Below are 17,834 nucleotides of genomic sequence, written 5' to 3' on the forward strand. Positions count from 1 at the left end.
AGACCAGCCTGTTAGAGAGACCAGAGAGACCAGCCTATAGAAGCTGTGTCTCAGAGATAGACCAGAGAGAGACCAGCCTATAGAAGCTTGTCTCAGAGATAGACCAGAGAGAGACCAGCCTATAGAAGCTTGTCTCAGAGAGAGACCAGAGAGACCAGCCTATAGAAGCTTGTCTCAGAGAGAGACCAGAGAGAGACCAGCCTATAGAAGCTGTGTCTCAGAGATAGACCAGAGAGAGACCAGCCTATAGAAGCTGTGTCTCAGAGATAGACCAGAGAGAGACCAGCCTATAGAAGCTTGTCTCAGAGAGAGACCAGAGAGAGAGAGACCAGCCTATAGCAGCTTGTGCAGCGGCCAGCCTGTTTCTCTGTGTTGCGTCACCCACATGGCAGCCTGCCTGAGAGCGCCGTGCTGAATGCTAAGTACAACACAGAAACCTACTGTATATACTACACACACACACACACACACACACACACACACACACACAGGCACACATAGACACACACAGACACATACAGGCAGGCACACACACACACCCACACACACGCACGCACACACACACGCACACACGCACACACACACACACACACACACCCACACACACACACACAGTGTTAACACATTTACTACACTGAACATTAATTCACAAACTGCCAGTCTGACGACCTAGACTGGAACTACAACACCCATCTGTTGAAATAATGTTTAGCTGCAGGCAGCTCAGTTTTCTCATGTTACCCCCCTCCTTCGCACCCTGCACTGGCCCCCGATAGCAGCTCACATCAGATTCAAGACCCTGGTGCTTGCCAAGACATACTACTACTTTGAGACATCTACTACCCCCCAGCACTGTGTCTCCTGAGACACCTGCTTCCCCCCTATACTGTGTCTCCTAAGACTTCTACTTCCCCCTTTGTACTGTTGTACTATCACGACGACTGCCAATGGCCCTGGGCCTGAGCTAGATTACTCTTCCTGCTACGACTGGTGAATTGATGATTCACTTGCTTAGTCAAATGTATTGATTGTAAGTCGCTTTGGAAGAAGGCGTCTGCTAAACGCCGAAAATGTAAAAGCTCAGGAAAAACCTTCTCCTATCACCTTCTTCTAAAACCTAGTTTTTTTTTAACACCTTGTCACATTAAAATAATGACATTGAAAAGTATGTTTTTGCCTAAATATCATAAATTATATTCTAGATTTGGTTCAGTTTATTCTGGAATAATATAATAATAATAATAATAATATATATTATTCATTAATATAAATTATATTATTAATATATTTTAAGTACCCTAAATAAAATAATATTCGCATAACTTGAAAATATGACTCAAGCCATTATTTTAAAGGTGACGACCTGCTCGTTTGTATTGTATAACAGATCACCCTTCAATGTATAACTGTTTACTCCTTATGACTGGCAGGCAGGCAGGTGGAGGCAGGGTTGCCAGATGGGCTGGTTGTTTTGGTGGATTTAGCGGTTTTTAGACTGTGGTTAGGCTGGGAATTGTCAATCCCATCTGGCAACCCTAGGTGGAGGGTTCACTTGTGCATGGGCTCGAGCTGCGGTTGGCAGTTACATTTACCTCAGACTCAGCAGCCCTGACGACAGACAGCTCACCTTGAATTTCCTTTTAAAAACGTCATCTCTATCTTTCAGGTTAGTGACATGTCAACAAACACCTCTGCAGTTAGACTAGGCATATACCAGCTAACCCGAATATGTAGATGGTGTTAAAGGTATTTTGAATGATTGATTGGAGTTGGCTTGTAGAGTTCGCTTGCTACGCTAGGCTAATCGTTCGCATGCTAGCTAGGAGTGAAAACCGAGTGGGTTTTGTGGCAATAATATTTTCATGATTTGGAGTCAAATGTAAATGTGGCTTGACTCCATGGGTCCAAATGTATACCTGTTTCCGATTATGTGTTGTTTATTAATATGTTACGTGTTTTTTTTATTAAGTTGGTTGAACTAGATATGGTAAAGTCTATTAGCTAGCCCGGTGGGCGAATTTGCGGAACCTAGGATGGTAGGGGAAGGTAGGGTAATACCGCTACCTGATTGGTTGGCGAAGCACTCATGAAGAGCCCCCTCATTGGCTGGCGACTCCCTGGCAACTGCCTGGGATGTGCGTTCGTAAATTCGCTCTGGAATCTGATCAGCACTCGTGGAATGCCTCTTGTCCAATCAAACTACTTGGTCCCTTTATGACGTTGAACACAGCGTGCGCTCCGGCGCTCTCGTAGAGAATTTACGAATGCAGCCAGAGATTGCTTGCTAGCATAGCTCTTTCATTTTATGTCTTTTTTCTTTTTTCAGCTAACGAATTCATCACTAATTTCTGCTCATTTCATTTTGGCTAACAGATGGCCTTCTCATTGGGATCAACGTGCACTCCCACGAAGACCACTGCTACAATTGGGGAGCTGCAACGCTTTGAAGACACTGGTAGGCAAAACATGGTTTAAGAAACCATTGTGAAATATTCCTGCACTCATCTCTTGAAAGTCCTTAAGATCTTACAGTGTGAAAAAATTAGGACACTACATCAATATTTGATCTTTTAAACAATATCTATAGATAAAGGTGATGTAATTTAAACAAAAACAATGAAAATGTAACTTATCATGTATAACAAAATATGAACAAAGATGCCAATTCCTACTGAGGAAAAAGTTAGGACACCCTATGTAGGGTGTCCACACAACTCATTTTGCTTTCACTTTAGATTAAAATAAATATGTCCATCACATAGAGAATTGCATGAGAAAATCATGTATGGTTCAAAAGTGATCAAGGTTTACCTCTTTACATATACATGCTAATTACTGGAATTTATATCAATAGAATCTAGAACTAACAAGGTGTCACTGCTATGCAGAAATGGAACACACATGATGTGATATCTTATTCATTTTTATTACATAAAACTATAGCCTATCTGAATTTTAAGACTGAAGATGTTTCAAGTTTTCTTTGTTTAGTTATATTGCCACCATCTCTCAATATTGTTAAAATTAAAATCAAATGTCCATATGTTAAAATATTGAAAAAGACAAAGATTTTCTTTGGATGTCCTTCCTATCTTTTTCACATATTCCTATCTTATATACTATATGTACTGTATATTTAAAAAGAACCACACTTTACCCAACGTTTGAATTGAGTGATGTTGATTTCTCATTCACATTTCTCTTACCATTGCTCATAGAAGTGAAAGATGCCAGTGACCCAAACAAAGTCCTTCAGTGTCCATATGACAAGAACCACCAGATCCGTGGCAGCCGCTTCCCATACCATCTGATCAAGTGCCGTAAGGTAAGAACTGTAGTGCTTGTCGTGGAATAACTGTTGGAATAACTACTGAGTAGTCTGCCGTTGCAGACATTGAAATCTCAAATGAGATGTTCTCAAATATGCTCTTTTTCGTAAAGCATCTTTTTCGTCTTTTTAGAATCACCTAAAACTGGCCAAGACATTGAAAACCTGCCCTTTCAATGCCCGCCACCTGGTGCCCAAACGTGACTTATCACACCACATCCAGAACTGTGAGGACAGGAGATCTGAAGATAGCGAAGACCGTAAGATTTAAATGTTGTTGTATCTTCAATGATACTATCTTTGTCAATAAAACCCATTGTAGTGAGTCTAACCAGGTTCTTTGGTTAACAGTGGACAGTGCTGATGTGAAGAGCAAGTGGCACGTCCCTGTCAGCACCTGGATACCAAACAACAGTGAGGAGGACTGGGATAAAGGTCGGTACTCTAGTGAGCTGGGCCTGTGATTAATTCAAGCCCAAAGATGCTTTTATGACTTTAAATGTGAGTGACTAAATATCCCAGTGTGAAGTTGATGCACACTTGAGCCAATGCAAATTTCAGATGTACAGATGCCGTGCTAATTAAGTGACATACTGATCATTTCTATGCATAACTGAATGCATTGGGGAGCTGTACCTAATTCGGGCAACCATTTAATTTTCAAAGCATGCCCAGCAGGGTGTGGAACAAGGAAAGGTTATTGTATGATGTTGTTATAATAATGCTGTTTCTGTTGTTGCAGAGGCAGATGAGGTTGTGTCTCCTTTCGTGTGGGGCGTGTCCACACACCTGACCGATCAGCTCCCATTGAAGCCATAAGGCCTTTGTGGAGCTGAATGAGGAGGGGACAGAGGCTGCCGCCGCCACCGGAACGATGGTGGATAGCTACTGTATGCCCCGAGAGGAACACTTCACCACAGACCACCCCTTCCTCTTCTTCATCAGACACAACAAGACCAAGTCCATCCTCTTCCTCGGCAGGTTCTCCTCTCCCCAGTAGAGTAAACCAGCACGAGAATAAAACACAGGTTCCTTTCTCTTTTAGTTTTTTTGATACTGTTCCATATCTCAAGGTGCAATCCTATATTTTTTTGTATTATCTGTTATATGTGAAAATACGTGAGTGTAATTTTATAACTCGTTCATATAAATGAAAATTAGCATTGACACAACAATATACTGTATGTAGCCAGTTAGGTAACGTTCTAAAAGCTGTCCGCTGGATACAGTGTATGTATAAGATGTTTTGCTGCAATAAAAAACATTTGAAACATAAATATTGTCTTGTTATTTTGTACACCATAGGGGTAAGGTAAATAGGTAAAACACACCTGGGGGGGTATTCCACGTAGGGTGATTAACTCTGATCCAGGTTTAAATCAGATCCGGGCGCTAATTTCAGCTTCCATCAATGTGGCTCAAATAATTCGCTGCTTGGTTGCTATGCAACCAATCCTTCTGAGCAAACCTGGTAGCGAGCAGGTTTACAGGCTGGTTTAGGTAATACGTGCGTCAAAAATGTCTCACAGATGGAAACTACATCCCGAACGACAGTTCCGTCAAGTGTCTTTTAGGAAATATTAGTTCCCCCTTTTTACGAGATAGATAGATAGATAGATACTTTGACTGTGATAGATAGATAATTTGATATTGTGAAAGTGTGATCGATAAATAGATAGATAGATAGATAGATAGTTTGATTGTGTGATAGATAACTTGATATTTTGAAAGTGTGATAGATCTTTTTATTTTTTATTTTACCTTTATTTTACGAGGCGAGACAATTAAGAACAAAATTCTTATTTACAATGCCGGCCTGCAATAAGGGGAAAGGGGAGGGGGGCTGAAAGATAAAACATGTTAAAAACAAAGCACAATAAGCATTAAACACATGCATGCAACACAAACAATACAACAAAAGCACCAACGGACATCAACAATGGAACACAACAGCAAGCACAAAAAGCAGACAGGCAACACAAGACAATACAATACAACAAAACGCACTGGGACACAGCCAAAAAGCAGACAGGCAACACAAGACAATACAATACAACAAAACGCACTGGGACACAGCCAAGCAAACAACAATACAGCAGCAAGCACTGATACACAGTCAGGAAAGACAATAATACAACAACAAGCGCTGGGACACAACCAATCAACACAGCGATACAACATGGACACTAAGACAGCCAGTAAACAAACCAATACAACAATACACACTGAGACACAGTCAAGCAAACATAAATACGGTACAACAATAACCACTGAGACACAGCCACCAAATACAACAACAGCAATAAGCACTTACGAAACAGGCCAACAAACATTAGAAAACAGTATTAACATTAACACAGAAAAGCTTAAAAGCAGAGAATGAGCAGACATGAGCGTATGGGGGCATAAAAACAAGTGCAGGTGGACAGAGGGGGTGTGTAAAGGGAATGAATACAAGTGCTGCCCTACAGAGAAGAGAAGCATGTGCAGGAATCAGTGAGGGTGTCTGAAATAGTGAGTCTGAAGGCAGAGAGGGAGATGAGTTTATCCAGTTTGAGGTTTTTTTGCAGAGCATTCCAGTCAGAGGGGGCAGCAAACTGATAGATAAATAGATAAATAAAAAAGTGTAAAAAAATAAATAATAATAGGTATGTCTATCAACTTGCATTACTGTCATCACAGTGGTGTCTTTGGCGCAGGGTTTAAGGCAGCCAGCTAGAGGTCCGAAGGTTGCCGGTTTAATACTTGATTTAGTTTAATGTTGTTGTTTTTTTCTTTTTACATTTAACCGAAGCCTTCATGCAAATCGATTTACAATATATATATATATCTGTCTAAGTAAATCATCTATCCATCAGTTATCATAAGAAAAAATGATCTATGCCAAATCCAGGGTCCAGTTAGAAGAACATCATTAATTACTCAGAAAGGCTTCAAACACCATTGTAATTGTGTCAGTTCTTGTAAATTAGCCTACACCATCATTTTATAGCCTACATACTTTTTTAGATGAGATTTTCAATTAGATTAGATTAGATTTCGAATGAAATGCAGTAAAAAGTGTGTCAGAAGAAGGATTTGAACCACAGTCTTAAAATGATGAATTAATACTATGGCAGCGGTCAATACCACTATGCCATCATGACAATATGATTATATGTAGCCTGCTGCTGATATCACCACGGTAGTAAATATTCCCGTCCATCTGAATTATCATCACCGATATACTAATCCATGTACGTGGAATACCCCCCTGGGTTTACATCTTCATCACATAGGCTTACCTCTGTTAATTCACAGGGTTAGGAGTGGGTGCCTCCCTCTGTATTTATTAGATTAGGTTGTATATATATATATGCACTAGTTCAGTATATCACATTATTTATTATTTATTTTCATTGGCACCACTTGTCGTTTCCTTTTCCCCTTGGCATACAGATTATACATTGCCCACCACCATTACTGTAAATAAAATCCTGCACTTTAGTTCTGTTGGATGTGGCTTGTTTTAGATCCCAACATTAGTTTAGTGTACTCTCTCTCTCTCTCTTTTTTTGTGTCAGCTCCTCTACACCCCTCGACGTAGACGAGTTAGGTCTTGGGTATATGATCTAGTGCCCACTTGCACATTGTCTCTTGTTCTGACCTGAACTCACAAAAGCAACAAAACACAAAAGCAACTCATCATTACACACACACTGGCTTTGGCTTAACGATTGCTATCTAGACTTCTAAAACATCTCCTGTGACTCCAAAGAATAAAATGTAGCAAAGTATTTTATCATTCTAACATTACTTTACAAAACCCTGGAAAATACTGTATCTCTCGGGAAGCTGCAAATAATGTATTTCTAAATATTCTGTGGATGCTTCTCCAGGGAATCAAGTCCAGGTGGTATTGGAATGAGCTCAATGCCCCCACTCAGAGGTAGGTGAGCCATAAGGGCTCCACACAGTGGTGTAGTCTAGGTGATACGCAGTGATATACCCACTAGGAAAGGCCAAGGATTTCCATATACCCACTTAAACATGTGTGAGGATACGTAACAGCGTTTTGTGACAGAACTTTCACTTTCATTCATAAAATTCACCCCGTCTGTGTTACGAAGCACTTGAATTTTGGACCATTGGGACTGACTATAGCGTCATAGGCTACACCATCAAAGGGGGGAGATGCGACATGAAATATGTCAAAATGCAGCACTATCATGAACAGATCAGCCTTATAACATGTAATTTATATATATATATATATATATGTATATATATATAACGTTAGACAGGGAGCGGATTTTTATGGCGTTCCGAAATGAACAATATGAGGCTGGGAGGGAAAAATCACAGTATACCCACTAGAAAAAACTAGACTACACCACTGTTTGTAACTATAGTCCCTCCCCAATGGAAGCAATCTTATTTGCTAGCTTTTGGATAGTATCCTATATTCAAATTGAGAAATCTATCATTAGTGTCATTCTGAAGTTCGCATTGCGATGTGCTGGTCTTAAAACTTCAAACCTAAAATATACGATCGCATCGAACTACATGAAAATAAGCGGCATTGAGAAGAAGCGAATACGCGTTCACGCGAATGGCACTAGTGACAGGCGACCCACAACGTAGGCTACACTATGGCTGCGTTCGTAAACTCGCTCTGGAATCTGATCAGCACTCATGGAATGCCTTTTGTCCAATCAAATTACTTGGTCTCTTTATGACGTTGAACGCAGTGTGCGCTCTGGCGCTCTGAGCGAATTTACGAACTATGAATGAACTACTCTATAACATCGACGATAACGAACTACGAGAGACTGAAATAGCCTCAGCGAGAATGAGGCGCGGCATCGCTTTGCTTGTAATATATTTTTTTACTATTCAAATCGGAAGGAGGAATTTATGTTTTGCAGATATTAATACATATTGATTTCTTTTTTAGTTTTGACAATCGGACAACTGCAGGAGGAAGTCCAATTGTCCGAACATAAAATGTACTTGTCCAGGACAAGCGGACAAGCCTTAATGTCGAGCCCTGATAATAGTATTTATATTATTTCAGAATAAAGAATTTCTAAAATATGTCACCCCTTGAGTCAGCGTGCGCTCTATGGGTGTAACACTAGCGCTACTCATTTAGCACTATTAGTGCCTTAGCGTCCCCCTTCCCCTCCGCAACCCCCTGTCCCCCCCGTCTCGTTGACAAAAAAAAGTATGTTAAGGTTACTGCACTTTCTCTTATTTTTCATTTTCTGAAAAAAACGATTCTGTCACCTTTTTGGGCCATCGCCAGTTTGCACTCCTGATCTGCACAGGAACTACAACACCCATCTGTATCTGTACAGGAACTACAACACCCATCTGTATCTGTACAGGAACTACAACACCCATCTGTATCTGTACTACAGAACTACAACACCCATCTGTATCTGTACAGGAACTACAACACCCATCTGTATCTGTACAGGAACTACAACACCCATCTGTATCTGTACAGGAACTACAACACCCATCTGTATCTGTACAGGAACTACAACACCCATCTGTATCTGTACTACAGAACTACAACACCCATCTGTATCTGTACAGGAACTACAACACCCATCTGTATCTGTACAGGAACTACAACACCCATCTGTATCTGTACTACAGAACTACAACACCCATATGTATCTGTACTACAGAACTACAACACCCATCTGTATCTGTACAGGAACTACATCACCCATCTGTATCTGTACAGGAACTACAACACCCATCTGTATCTGTACTACAGAACTACAACACCCATATGTATCTGTACTACAGAACTACAACACCCATCTGTATCTGTACAGGAACTACAACACCCATCTGTATCTGTACTACAGAACTACATCACCCATCTGTATCTGTACAGGAACTACATCACCCATCTGTATCTGTACTACAGAACTACAACACCCATCTGTATCTGTACTACAGAACTACAACACACATCTGTATCTGTACTACAGAACTACAACACACATCTGTATCTGTACTACAGAACTACAACACCCATCTGTATCTGTACTACAGAACTACAACACCCATCTGTATCTGTACAGGAACTACATCACCCATCTGTATCTGTACAGGAACTACAACACCCATCTGTATCTGTACTACAGAACTACAACACCCATCTGTATCTGTACTACAGAACTACAACACCCATCTGTATCTGTACTACAGAACTACATCACCCATCTGTATCTGTACTACAGAACTACAACACCCATCTGTATCTGTACAGGAACTACAACACCCATCTGTATCTGTACAGGAACTACAACACCCATCTGTATCTGTACAGGAACTACAACACCCATCTGTATCTGTACAGGAACTACAACACCCATCTGTATCTGTACAGGAACTACAACATCCATCTGTATCTGTACTACAGAACTACAACACCCATCTGTATCTGTACTACAGAACTACAACACACATCTGTATCTGTACAGGAACTACAACACCCATCTGTATCTGTACTACAGAACTACAACACCCATCTGTATCTGTACAGGAACTACAACACCCATCTGTATCTGTACAGGAACTACAACACCCATCTGTATCTGTACTACAGAACTACAACACCCATCTGTATCTGTACTACAGAACTACATCACCCATCTGTATCTGTACAGGAACTACAACACCCATCTGTATCTGTACAGGAACTACAACACCCATCTGTATCTGTACTACAGAACTACATCACCCATCTGTATCTGTACTACAGAACTACAACACCCATCTGTATCTGTACTACAGAACTACAACACCCATCTGTATCTGTACTACAGAACTACAACACCCATCTGTATCTGTACTACAGAACTACAACACCCATCTGTATCTGTACTACAGAACTACATCACCCATCTGTATCTGTACTACAGAACTACAACACCCATCTGTATCTGTACAGGAACTACAACACCCATCTGTATCTGTACAGGAACTACAACACCCATCTGTATCTGTACTACAGAACTACAACACCCATCTGTATCTGTACTACAGAACTACATCACCCATCTGTATCTGTACTACAGAACTACAACACCCATCTGTATCTGTACAGGAACTACAACACCCATCTGTATCTGTACTACAGAACTACAACACCCATCTGTATCTGTACAGGAACTACAACATCCATCTGTATCTGTACAGGAACTACAACACCCATCTGTATCTGTACAGGAACTACAACACCCATCTGTATCTGTACTACAGAACTACAACACCCATCTGTATCTGTACAGGAACTACAACACCCATCTGTATCTGTACTACAGAACTACATCACCCATCTGTATCTGTACAGGAACTACATCACCCATCTGTATCTGTACAGGAACTACAACACCCATCTGTATCTGTACTACAGAACTACATCACCCATCTGTATCTGTACTACAGAACTACAACACCCATCTGTATCTGTACAGGAACTACATCACCCATCTTTATCTGTACAGAAACTACAACACCCATCTGTATCTGTACTACAGAACTACAACACCCATCTGTATCTGTACAGGAACTACATCACCCATCTGTATCTGTACAGAAACTACAACATCCATCTGTATCTGTACAGGAACTACAACACCCATCTGTATCTGTACTACAGAACTACAACACCCATCTGTATCTGTACAGGAACTACATCACCCATCTGTATCTGTACAGAAACTACAACATCCATCTGTATCTGTACAGGAACTACATCACCCATCTGTATCTGTACAGGAACTACAACACCCATCTGTATCTGTACAGGAACTACAACACCCATCTGTATCTGTACTACAGAACTACAACACCCATCTGTATCTGTACAGGAACTACAACATCCATCTGTATCTGTACAGGAACTACAACACCCATCTGTATCTGTACAGGAACTACAACACCCATCTGTATCTGTACTACAGAACTACAACACCCATCTGTATCTGTACAGGAACTACAACACCCATCTGTATCTGTACTACAGAACTACATCACCCATCTGTATCTGTACAGGAACTACATCACCCATCTGTATCTGTACAGGAACTACAACACCCATCTGTATCTGTACTACAGAACTACATCACCCATCTGTATCTGTACTACAGAACTACAACACCCATCTGTATCTGTACAGGAACTACATCACCCATCTTTATCTGTACAGAAACTACAACACCCATCTGTATCTGTACTACAGAACTACAACACCCATCTGTATCTGTACAGGAACTACATCACCCATCTGTATCTGTACAGAAACTACAACATCCATCTGTATCTGTACAGGAACTACAACACCCATCTGTATCTGTACTACAGAACTACAACACCCATCTGTATCTGTACAGGAACTACATCACCCATCTGTATCTGTACAGAAACTACAACATCCATCTGTATCTGTACAGGAACTACATCACCCATCTGTATCTGTACAGGAACTACAACACCCATCTGTATCTGTACAGGAACTACAACACCCATCTGTATCTGTACAGAAACTACAACATCCATCTGTATCTGTACAGAAACTACAACATCCATCTGTATCTGTACAGGAACTACAACACCCATCTGTATCTGTACTACAGAACTACAACACCCATCTGTATCTGTACAGGAACTACAACACCCATCTGTATCTGTACAGGAACTACAACACCCATCTGTGTCTGTACAGGAACCCATCTGACCTCCCCTGACCCCTGGTCATCCGTCACCTACCTTGGGGAAGGTGGGGAGGTTAAACGCCTCCACGTTCTTCCGCGGCATCTTCATGCTGTGAGGGTGAGGCGGGGGCGGAGCAGGGTGGGAGGGCGGGGCGTGGCGCGGGGGCGGGGCCGGGGGCTCCCCCATGTCCGTGCCACTGTCCCTCTTCTGGGGGAGCCCCTTGTTGTCCACCTTCCTCAGCTTCCTGACGCACGCGTACTCTGCTGGCTCCATGCCCTGGGGGTGGGGGTGGGTGGGGGCCATGCCCTGGGGGTGGGGGTGTGGGTGTTGGGGGGGTGCCATGCCCTGGGGGTGTGGGTGTTGTTGGGTGGCCATGCCCTGAGGGTGGGGGTGTTGGGGGGCCATGCCCTGGGGGTGGGGGTGTTGGGAGGGGGGTTGCATGGCCTGTGCCGCCGGCTCCGACTCGGGGAGCCCCTCCTCCGCGTCTCCGTCGGGGTCCGGGGGGGCGGGGGTGTTGGCAGGGACCGCGGGGGGGGCGGGCGTGTCCGTCTCCCCGGCCCTGCCGGCCACTATGGCGTACAGGTTGTCGTCGGGGCCTCGCTTGGGGGAGGAGGAGCGGTGGTGGTGGCTCCCCCCGCCCACCTCGGAGTAGGTGTGCTCCCCGTCCTCGCCCCCCCCTCCAGGGGGGATCTGGGGCAGCTGGCGGCCCCCCCCTGAGCGCAGGTCGGAGGTGGAGCGGCGGCTGGGCAGGAGGAGGAGGTCCATGCTGGCCGGACGGTTCTTCTTAGACGACTCTGCGGGGATGATGGAGAACGGGAGAACCGGTTAGCATGGGTTAGCATGGGTTCAGCATCGGTTAGTATCAGTTAGCACTGGTTAGCATCGGTTCAGCATCGCACTGTAGCGACCACGTCTACTGTAAAAGCTGATTGATCATTGGTCCATAGAGACACCTACTGTAAAAGCTGTCAGGCGAGGTCAGGAGGGGTCAAGAGAGGTCAGGGGGGGTCAGGAGGGGTCAGGGGAGGTCAGGAGATTTCAGGAGGGGTCAGGGGAGGTCAGGAGGGGTCAGGGGAGGTCAGAGGTCAGGTGACTCACTCTTGCCGTTGCAGTTGAGTTTGTTCATCTCTCCGTCCGACTTGCTGATGGATCTCAGCTTGGTCTGCCGAAGGATGCTCTGGAACACACACACACACACACCGCGCTGAACACACACACACACCCAGATATATATATATATATAACACCTCAAATATCAAACTTATTTAGTTAAACAACAGTATAACGTGGGGACTGTAGACATAGTTACCGGTAAGTGTCCCATGGGTTAACAGTGAGGCTTCTCAGTGAGTTAAAGCCTGAAGTGAGGAAGTGTAAGTGGAGAGATCTCTGCTCACCATGTCCATCAGCCGCTGCTTCCCACCTTCACTGGAAACATTGTGAGTCTTTCCTTTCCTACGCAATAAACACAACAGAGCTGGGTTCAATGGACAAAAGTATTGGGACACGCGAACATCACACCCACATGTGATTGTTGAACTTCTCATTCCAAAACCACGGGCGTTAATATGGAGTTGGTCCCACCTTTGCTGCTGTAACAGCTTCCACTCTTCTGGGAATACTTTCGACTAGATTTTAGAATATGGTTGCGGGGATTTGCTCCCATTCAGCCACAAGAGCTTTAATGAGGTCAGGCACTGATGTTGGGGTGAGAAGGACTGGCTTGCGGTCGGCGTTCCAATTCATCCCAAAGGTGTTGGATGGGGTTGAGGTCAGAGCTCTGTGTGCAGACCAGTCAAGTTCTCCCAGACCAAACCTGGTAAACCATGTCATTATGGACCTCACCTTGTGTATGGGGGTGTTGTCATGCTGAAACTGGAAAGGGCCTCCCCCAAACTGTTGTTCCACAAAGTTGGAAGCATAGAATCCTCTAGAATCTCTCTGTATGCTGCAGCATTAAGATGTCCCTTGACTGGAACTAAGGGGCCCAAACCATGACAACACCCCAGACCAGAACTGTGGTGTTTCATTCAGATACTGGGTGTTGGTGTGTGTGTGTGTTGGTCTGTGCACGCGTGTGTGAGTGTGTGTGTGTGTGTGTGTGTGTGTGTATGTGTGTGTGTGTGTGTGTGTGTGTGTGTGTGTGTTGGTCTGTGCACGTGTGTGTGAGTGTGTGTGTGAGTCTCACCTCTGGCAGCCCACACAGAGAACGAGGATGATGACGGTGACGAAGGCGGCGGAGGCGGCGGCGATGGCGCCCAGCAGCAGGACCTTGCTGTAGGGGGGGGCCGTGATGGACAGGCTGTCCTGCATGGAGGCCATGGGGGGGCGCCGGGACGCTCACACCCTCACACACACTCACACACACACACACACTCACTCACTCACTCACTCACTCACACTCGCTCCCTTACGCACATGCACGCACGGAAGCAATCTCCCTGGGTCCTGTGGTGGAGGAGGGGGGAGAGGAGGGGGGGGGGGGGGGGGGAGGGGGAGGGGAGGGGGGGGGGGGGGGAGGGAGGGGAGGGGAGGGGGGAGAGGAGGTTGTGTTTCATTCAGATACTGGGTTGTTTTTAAGAGACAGACAGAGCAGCAGGTCAGGGGAACCAGGGGCCGGATTCACAAAAGTGTTCTTAAGATATTTCTTAAGACAATTCTTAAGAAAAAATATAAGATGTTCCTAAGAATGTTCTTAAACGCTATTCACCATTTTTTTCTTAAGAATTGTCGTATGTCTTAGGAACTTCTTAGTTTTCTCACTACTGAGTTGATTGGCCACAAAAGGGATGAATATCTAGGAATATTAACCCAAATTTGTTTTAACTATAGTCCCTCCCCAATGGAAGCAATCTTATTTGCTAGCTTTTGGATAGTATCCTATATTCAAATTGAGAAATCTATCATTAGTGTCATTCTGAAGTTCGCATTGCGATGTGCTGGTCTTAAAACTTCAAACCTAAAATATAGAACTACATGAAAATAAGCGGCATTGAGAAGAAGCGAATATGCGTTCACGCGAATGGCACTAGTGACAGGAGACCCACAACGTAGGCTACACTATGGCTGCGTTCGTAAACTCGCTCTGGAATCTGATCAGCACTCATGGAATGCCTTTTGTCCAATAAAATTACTTGGTCTCTTTGTGACGTTGAACGCAGTGTGCGCTCTGGCACTCTGAGCGAATTTACAAACTATGACGATAACGAACTACGAGAGACTGAAATAGCCTCAGCGAGAATGAGGCGCGGCATCGCTTTGCTTGTAAAAAAATGTTTTACTATTCAGATCGGAAGGAGGAATTAATGTTTTGCAGATATTAATACATATTGATTTCTTTTTTTGTTTTGACTTGTCCATCGGACAACTGCAGGAGGAAGTCCACTTGTCCGAACATAAAATGTACTTGTCCCAGACAAGCGGACAAGCCTTAATGTCGAGCCCTGAGTGTAATGCTACAGTGTAAACTAGAAGACATATTTAACAGTGTGTTTACTTGCATAAGAAATATCAACAGCTACACAATAAAAGTGTGAAATTAAGTTGGTTTGGAAAATGACAATGTTTTGCGCAAACTCTGTGAAACACAACTTGTTTACAGACATTCAACTAGTTCAATGTTAAATCATATAAAACTGAAACATCCGCAAGTATCGGTCTTTGAGAAAGCCCCACTGCAACAGCATAGGCAATCAACGTTATCCCAGCTGCTAGTGCACGTAAATGCGACTCAGATCGGGCAGAAACATAACGAACTAGGCCGCCGGGATGTTTTAAGACAGGTGAGAGCTTCTCTTAAAGTTGAGAAGAAATTTGAGAAGAAATCTAAGAACTTTGTTTTCGAGAATCTCATTTGTTCTTAAGTTCTATCTTAGGAAAAAGCGTAAGAAGAAAGTTAAGAAAAAACTAAAGAAAAGATAAGAACAATTTTTTTCTTAAGAACGCTTTGTGAATCCGGGCCCAGGTGTCTGTTGGTTAGAAGACAGAAGAAGCCAAAATGGAACCAAATCTAAAAAGCCCCGAAAGAAGAACATCTCTCTCCCTCCCTCTCTCTCTCTCTCCCTCCCTCCCTCCCTCCCTCTCTCCCTCTCCCTCCCTCCCTCCCTCCCTCTCTCACTCTGTCTCTTGTAGAAAGACAAATAGTGACATAGCAGATAAAGTCATAATGAACAGATATACAGACAATTAAAAAATAAGTTATGGTGATGTGTGTGTTGATATAAAAGTCTGAGTGGGCATCTTAGGTTGGTGTGTGGTGAGAGGGGTGGGGCACTTTTTTTATTTTTATTAATGAAATTAAGACCAGGGCACCGGGGAGACAAGTGAGAGTGGTTAGGGTGCCCTCACCTTTCCTACACACGCACACGCACACACACAAATACAAATACAAGACACACAGTGAAGATGATACATCCAATATCAGCCAATGATGCTATCTGATGTATCTGTTGGGTTAGACGTGATATTCCTCACCCCGGTAATGATGATCATCATTAGGTTGTTTCACACGCTGGTGTGAATATGAAGGATGAGTCACAGAGGGCTGGCAGGGAGGGGGGGGGGGGGGGGGCAGAGGGAGGGGGGGGGGGGGCACAGAACAGAGAGAACAGCAGGAAACCAGCTTCTCTTTGATTTGTTTTCCCCCCCTTCCTCCTCCTCCCCCTCTCTCAGTGAAGAAGGGGAAGAAGAAGTAGGGCAGTTTGATGTGATGATTCAACAGGGAGGAGAGGAGAGGTACAGAGAGAAGAGGGGAGGAGAAGAGAAGAGGGGAAGAGAGGAAAGGTGCAGAGAGGAGAGGAGAGGTAGAGAGAGGAGAGGAGAGGAGAGGTACAGACAGGAGGAGAGGAGAGGTAACCTCCTTGACAACTTGAAGTGATGTGATTTTCAGCGATAATATCAGCTAGTTTCTAGGGCTCAGTCAGTCAGCCATCAAAACTCACATGAAGTTGATGACGGGTTGGCCCACATGGGAGAAGTGCAGTGTCTCTGTGAAGCGGAAAGGTTGTATGGAAGGAAAAGAGCCCTCCCCAGGCTCATCTGACTCCCAGGACCCAAGCAGCCAGTCCAGCGCCAGGAGAGAAGGGTTCAGCTCAGCTGTGGGAAAACACAAGATCCAGGATGTAAATGGACTGCACTTATATAGCGCCTTTTTTGCTGCTCCAAAGCGCTTTACAACGGCCTCTCATTCACCCATTCACACACACATTCACACACCAATGGCGGCAAGGTGCCATGCAAGGCGCCGGCCCGCTCACTGGGAGCAATTTTGGGGTTCAGTGTCTTGCCCAAGGACACTTCGACATGTGGCCAGCCAGGGCTCGAACCACTGATCTGCCAACCTTGTGATCATTAGACGGCGACTCTACCTCCTGCGCCACAGCCGCCCCACAGGATGTGTCATAGAAAGGCACAAAGGATATTGATAACATGAGGCTGAATGAATGAATGAATGAATGGTCTTTATTGTCATTGCTATAGTACAGGTACCAAACAACGAAATTTGGGAGGGGTGGCTCCCCTGGTGCTAGGAAACAAAAAAACAAAAAAAACAAGAAGGGAAAGGAGCTGGTTTACATAAATAAAGGCTATGTACACTATCCACTATACTATACTGTACAGATAAAACACTGTGCTGTACTCTATGCTATGCTATACCTATTCTAACATTTCCTATTTCTCTGCAACCTGATGATGTAACTATTGTGATCCATATACAACTCAAAATCATGTCACATATGATAAAATAACATAATACGCTAATTTGAATTGTGTACCAAAATGTCTG

The 17,834-nt window shown here is 43.9% G+C and overlaps 1 protein-coding gene across 1 annotated transcript in view; it reads right to left on the reverse strand.

Annotated features, from left to right (window-relative positions):
• The window catches only part of LOC308154342 (uncharacterized protein), a gene marked incomplete at both ends in the record, with an annotated part of 16,042 nt that extends 1,671 nt beyond the window's left edge, over positions 1–14,371 (reverse strand). The window contains 5 exons of the mRNA XM_080527505.1: positions 12,104–12,325; positions 12,389–12,843; positions 13,148–13,226; positions 13,447–13,504; positions 14,238–14,371. Coding sequence (XP_080383631.1) covers positions 12,104–12,325; positions 12,389–12,843; positions 13,148–13,226; positions 13,447–13,504; positions 14,238–14,371 — 948 coding nt within the window. The remainder of the gene's footprint in view (positions 1–12,103; positions 12,326–12,388; positions 12,844–13,147; positions 13,227–13,446; positions 13,505–14,237) is intronic.
• Positions 14,372–17,834: the final 3,463 nt, after the last annotated feature.

This window comes from Nansenia antarctica, assembly GCF_963989245.1.
Source record: "Nansenia antarctica genome assembly, chromosome: 3".
NCBI classification, from domain to species: domain Eukaryota; kingdom Metazoa; phylum Chordata; class Actinopteri; order Argentiniformes; family Microstomatidae; genus Nansenia; species Nansenia antarctica.